This window comes from Palaemon carinicauda, chromosome 16, assembly GCF_036898095.1.
Source record: "Palaemon carinicauda isolate YSFRI2023 chromosome 16, ASM3689809v2, whole genome shotgun sequence".
Classification (NCBI taxonomy): domain Eukaryota; kingdom Metazoa; phylum Arthropoda; class Malacostraca; order Decapoda; family Palaemonidae; genus Palaemon; species Palaemon carinicauda.
In genome coordinates this window covers 74,121,500-74,127,888 of record NC_090740.1, presented here as the reverse complement: position 1 = coordinate 74,127,888, position 6,389 = coordinate 74,121,500, and the positions used below count along the sequence as shown (strand labels likewise).

At 36.3% G+C, this 6,389-nt stretch overlaps 1 protein-coding gene across 1 annotated transcript; it reads right to left on the bottom strand.

The window, feature by feature from the left end:
- Positions 1 to 1,529: 1,529 nt before the first annotated feature.
- LOC137655362 (uncharacterized) lies at positions 1,530 to 2,345 on the bottom strand. The gene has a single exon (XM_068389255.1). It carries the CDS (start codon positions 2,343 to 2,345, stop codon positions 1,530 to 1,532), a length of 816 nt encoding a protein of 271 aa, XP_068245356.1.
- Between the last annotated feature and the right edge of the window lie 4,044 nt (positions 2,346 to 6,389).

Below are 6,389 nucleotides of genomic sequence, written 5' to 3'. Positions count from 1 at the left end.
CTCTTCATCAAAGAACATAGCATACTAGAAGAACCTCAGCTTCTTCTATCTACAGAGCCAATCCAACCCTTATGTTTGCATGACAAAGAATTTATATCTTTTCGTCTAGGAACATAACATACTAGAAGAACATCAGCTTCTTTTATCTACAGAGCTAGTACCAACCCTTATGTTCACATGACAAAGAATTCATACCTCTTCATCAAGGAACATAGCATACTAGAAGAACCTTAGCTTCTTCTATCTACAGGGCCAATACCAACCCTTATGTTCACATGACAAAGAGTTTATACCTCGTTATCAAGGAACATAGCATACTAAAAGAACATCAGCTTCTTTTATCTACAGAGCTAATCCAACCCTTATGTTCACGTGACAAAGAGTTTCTGCCTCTTCATCAAGGAACATAGTATACTAGAAGAACCTCAGCTTCTTCTATCTACAGAGCTAATCCAACCCTTATGTTCACATGACAAAGAATTTATACCTCTTCATCAAGGAACATAGCATTTTAGAAGAACCTCAGCCTCTTCTATCTACAGAGCCAATACCAACTCTTATGTTCACATGACAAAGAATTTACACCTCTTCATCAAGGAACATAGCATACTAGAAGAACCTCAACTTCTTCTATCTACAGAGGCAATGCTAACCCTTATGTTCACATAACAAAGAATTTATACCTCTTCATCAAGGAACATAGCATACTAGAAGAACCTCAGCTTCTTTTATCTACAGAGCTAGTACCAACCCTTATGTTCACGTTACAGAGTTTATACCTCTTCATCAAGGAACATAGCATACTCGAAGAACCTCAGCTTCTATCTACAGGGCCAATACCAACCCTTATGTTCACATGAGAAAGAGTTTATACCTCTTCATCAAGGAACATAGAATATTAAAAGAACCTCAGCCTCTTTTATCTACAGAGCTAGTCTTCTTTGTCTACATCTCTTCCCACATAACATACTAGAAGAACCTCAGTTTCTTTTATGCTTCTTTCATTCCCATGTAGTTTTTTTTAGATTTTTTCTCCTAATTCTTTTTTATGTAATTTTAGGAGGAATTCTCTCATTCACATTTATTATATACTTGGCCATCTTCTCCAATCATAACTCACTCATGAAATGTACTTTTGAATCCAACAAAGTTTATTTAGGTACCCTTTAAGGATATGACTGTATACTAGAAAAAGTTAAGCTTTTTCCCCTCTGCAGGGCCAGTCTCCTAGATTATTCCAACAGAGCAACCATAATGTTGACATCTGGAAGAATAGATCTATAAATCCGACCATTTGTTCACATGACAAAGGCTTTTACCACTCCATCATGGAACCGTTGCATACCGGAAGAAGCTCATCTTTTTCCCTCTGCAGTGCACATCCTCTAGGTTACTCCAACAGAATTGTTTCTTAGTTGCTTCCTTTTTGTTTCCTCGTGTGATATTTTCGAGAAGATGGCCTCCTTCCCTAATATTTCCTCGTATGATATTTTCAAAATACTGGATACGCCTTTCTACCATGCCTTCTTCTATTTCTTCAAGTTTAACCTTCTTTTTTCTCTTCTTTTTTTCTCATCTTTCTTAGCCTCTTCCCTTCGTACAACAGGAGCATATACTATGTCCCTTTTTTGTTGTGATATTTCATCCTGTGCAATTTGTCTGATTCTCACGAAGACTACATCTTTTGCTTTCCTCCTCAGATGCTTTCTCTCGTCCTGAGATTTTCCTTCAAGATCATCTTTTTGTTCCCTATTTCTATTGTGCTCTGCGTCATATCTAATAATTTCTTCATATTTCATAATATGATACTTTAATCTTTCTTTGTTTTCTAGTGAAGGACTTCTTTTTTGAATTCCTACAATTGTAGCTAAGGCCACTTGTTTGGACTCCTTCTTTGCATTCCTTTTGATTCCAAGACAATCCAGTTTGGTATTCCTTGTCTGTTTTGCATCGCCTTTAATCGTTTCTTCATATTCCTTAACAAGTTTCCTCACTTTTCTTTTGTTTTCAAGTGAAGGACTTCTTTCTTGCTCCGCCATTTTTCGAGTTTTTTCAAGTTTCCTATCCATATCATTAACGGTTCTTTCATGTGATTTTTCATTCTGTCGTTTAATCCTGGAGATAATTTCTTTCTCATTTTTGGACCTTTCAAATTCTTGAATTCGTACAATTCTAGCTAAGGCCACTTCTTTGGCTTCCCTTATTGGATTCCTTTTGATTCCAAGACAATCCAGTTTGCTATTCCTTGTCTGTTTTGCATCGCCTTTAATCTTTTCTTCATATTGCAGAACAAGTTTCCTCACTTTTCCTTTGTTTTCAAGTGAAGGACTTCCTTGCTCCGCCATTTTTTGCATTTTTTCAAATTTCCCAACCAGATCATTAACAATTCCTGGTCGTGGGTTTTCACTCTTTTGTTTAATCAAAAAGACCCTGTTTCGTTCCATAGCGGAACTATAACGGCATACACTATTAATTCCCGAATAACCAATATTGTCCTGATTACTAATTATAAATCCATTAATAACTTTGGTATTCAAAGCTACTCCACAATAACAACAACACATTTTGTTAAAATTCTCCATTTCTGTTAATACCATTCCTTCATCTTGTTTTTGGCCTATTTTGAAAATATGGTAACTTGATCCGGAGACACTCAGGGAGACTCCGAGAAGTCTTCAAAACTAAACACAGATCCTGGAACCCGGTATGTCTTAGGAGAATCTGAGAATGTCTTCAAAACAAAACACAGATATCTGAGCCGGATTCGAGATCAGACAAAAGAATTATTTTGCTAATTTTTCATGATTTCTATTTTGAATACCACGAAATCGACAGATATATCAAAACTATCTTTTTTAGGCCTATGTCTACTACAATCGGCCTCTAAAATCATTTACAATAGGATAATATAAAGGAGAAGTAAAGACTATTTTCTAAAATTAGGATTTTATTCATTAGAGCTACATTGAACATATCAATCAGTTGAATATAAAGGGTAGTACAATAAGAATTTCAATACAAAATCGAAATATTTGTGAAGAATTTTAGATATTTCGAAATTCAGAAATACATTATTTCATAGATGACTCTGAAGACTTACAGAATCTTCCACGGAGTCTCCAGAAGACCACAAGATCTGCTAAATCCGCCCCAGATAACGTCATCTTTCCATTCGGGTTTCAGTCTTCCTTGGATTCTCGACGCTTTTCAATCTTCCTCAAGTCTTCCAGTTTCCTTCCTGATCGTCAATTGTCATCGTTGTGGAATTGTTTTCGACCTCTCATTGGAGGTATTTTTCCATCCTCTTCCTGAATCCTTTCAGGAATGGCGTTCTTGGGAATTTTAACTCTTCAGTCGCGTTGAAGATGAAGCTCTCCAAAGAGCTCTCGAAGACGACCATCGAAGGAAAGCAGAAGCCGCAGTCGGTCCAAACTCGTTTTTTCTATAGTGGCTAATTCGTCTGCAACGCTTCGAACGGATTCCAGTTCAATATAAAGGGTAGCTCGAAAGAAATTTCTATAATTAAAAAATAAATCCGAATATTTGTGAAAAAAAAATAAGCATCTGGAAATTTACAAAAAAAAATATTTCGTTAAATAATTTTGGAGAGGTAAATTTTTCGGGTTAAACCGGTGTTTTTTTTTTCTCCTCTCAAATAGCGATATCTGGCATCTCTCTCACTAGGTCTACATTTCTTTGTAAAAGTAAACCTCACTTTATAACAATGCTTTAAATCTTCATAATGAAACAACGATTATCACAAATAAAATATATACAGTATACCTCTCTCTCTCTCTCTCTCTCTCTCTCTCTCTCTCTCTCTCTCTCTCTCGCTATATATATATATATATATATATATATATATACATACATACATATATATATATATATATATATATATATATATATATATATATATATATATATATATGTGTGTGTGTGTGTGTGTACGTGGGTCTGTGCATGTTCATCTAATATATAACGTTAAAGTCGAATGGAAGTCCTTCAGCAACTTTGAAGAAGTAAAAACTCGCGTTTTCTATTCCCGCCTGATTTACAATAAGTTGGTTTTGTGTATAACTTTATATTTGTTCTGTGAAGTCATTTAAACCTACATACAGAAATCTTCATTATCCATATATAATATGCATAACTTTGTGGCTTAAGGGATAGTTTAAGCTTGTTGCATAAACAATATTAAGTTGCTTTGCCTCTCAAGAGTGCTGTAGGTCTATACGTTCAGAGGCTATACTGTAGGCCCATACATAGCTGGGCTATACTGTATGCCTAGTCATAGATGGGCTGTTCTGTAGGCTATACATAGATAGGCTTATTAAAGGCCTAATCAAAGATCAGCTATGATATAGGTCTGTACATAATAGAAAAATACTGTAAGCATATATATATATATATATATATATATATATATATATATATATATATATATTTTTCTATTATGTACAGACCTATATCATATATATATAATTATATATGTATATATATATGTAAATATATACATATATATATATATATATATATATATATATATATATACATGGTGCAAACAAATACAATGTCGTACTGCCTTGTTATCTTGAAAAGGTTCCACAAATATACACCAAGTTTTCAAACACGTCTTACATCATTGTGGAACCTTTTCAAGATATATATATATATATATATATATATATATATATATATATATATATATATATATACAGAAAGCCTATACATATACGGGCTTGTGACGGGCCGAGAGAGGAGTTGTGAACTCAAAGGCAGATTGGAAACGACTGAGTTATATATTAAGGAACACTCTTCTTTATATACAAAACCTCAAGGCAACAGGACATAACATGTTCGAGAGACAGACAATGTTCAGAGCAAAACAGCAGACATGAATTTTCATGTTCGTTTGAGTGCGAGGGAAGAGCGAAGATACAAGCATATTATATACAAAAGGAATTATGTACAATTGTGTGACACACGGTTGGTACATGGCTCCCCCTCTAAAAATGACATACTGAACATGTTAAATAGGTGCCCTGAATCTGGAGAGGTAGTAGTAAAAACTGCGCCGATTAGCGACAGTGAGTGGCTGTAGAAGTCGTTGGTTTGGGTGCGAGCGAGTGGTGGATGATGGGTGGCTGTTGCCGCTCCGGCTCGTCACGGGGTAGGCGAGTGTGTCCTACGGCATTCATAGGCGTGTGTGTCCTACGGCATTTCGTGTCCTACGGCATTCATAGGCGAGTGTGTCCTACGGCATTCATAGGCGTGTGTGTCCTACGGCATTCATAGGCCTACGGCATTCATAGGCGTGTGTCCTACGGCATTCATAGGCGTGTCCTTCGGCATTCATAGGCGTGTCCTACGGCATTCACGTCAGCTTCGGTTGAAGTTGAATAGATGTCCTCTTCGTCACGAGTGGAGGCGTTGATGGAGGTTTGAAAGTCATGAAGTGGGTTCACATCACGAGGAGAGCCGTCTGCGGCAGGTTGCAGGCGAGTGATACTGGTCATTTTCCCGAGGGTGAGCGAAGCCCTTTGGTCCCCCAACGGTTGTTGAGAGAGCTGAAAAGGCGTTGCTATACGGGCGGCTGGCGACGGCGAGTACTGCTGCAGAAGGTATGCGTTGACGGCGTCATAGTAACGGTGAGAGGTGTAGGGGGGATGGGGAGGCGGGAGGAGCGTGTCACTCCGGGGTCACCAATGTGACGACGCCGAGAGAGAGGTTATGACTCAAAGGCAGGATGCAATCAACTGAGTTATATATTAAGGAACACTCTTCTTTATATACAAAACCTCAAGGCAACAGGACATAGCATGTTCGAGAGACAGACAATGTTCAGAGCAAAACAGCAGACATGAATTTTCATGTTCGTTTGAGTGCGAGGGAAGAGCAAAGATACAAGCATATTATATACCAAAAGGAATTATGTACAATTGTGTGACACACGGTTGGTACAGGCTATACTATAGGTCTCTCTCTCTCTCTCTCTCTCTCCTTTTATATACACACACTCTCACACAAACTATATATATATATATATATATATATATATATATATATATATATATATATCATCATCATCATCATATTTTCCTACGCCTATTGACGCAAAGGGCCCCGATTAGATTTCGCTAGTTGTCTATATATATATATATATATATATATATATATATATATATATATATATGTATATATATATATATATATATATATATATATATATATATATATATATATATATATATATATATATATATATATATATAGAGAGAGAGAGAGAGAGAGAGAGAGAGAGAGAGAGAGAGAGAGAGAGAGAGAGAGAGAGAGAGATAGATAGCCTATACTATAAGCCTATACATATATGGGCTATATTATAGGTC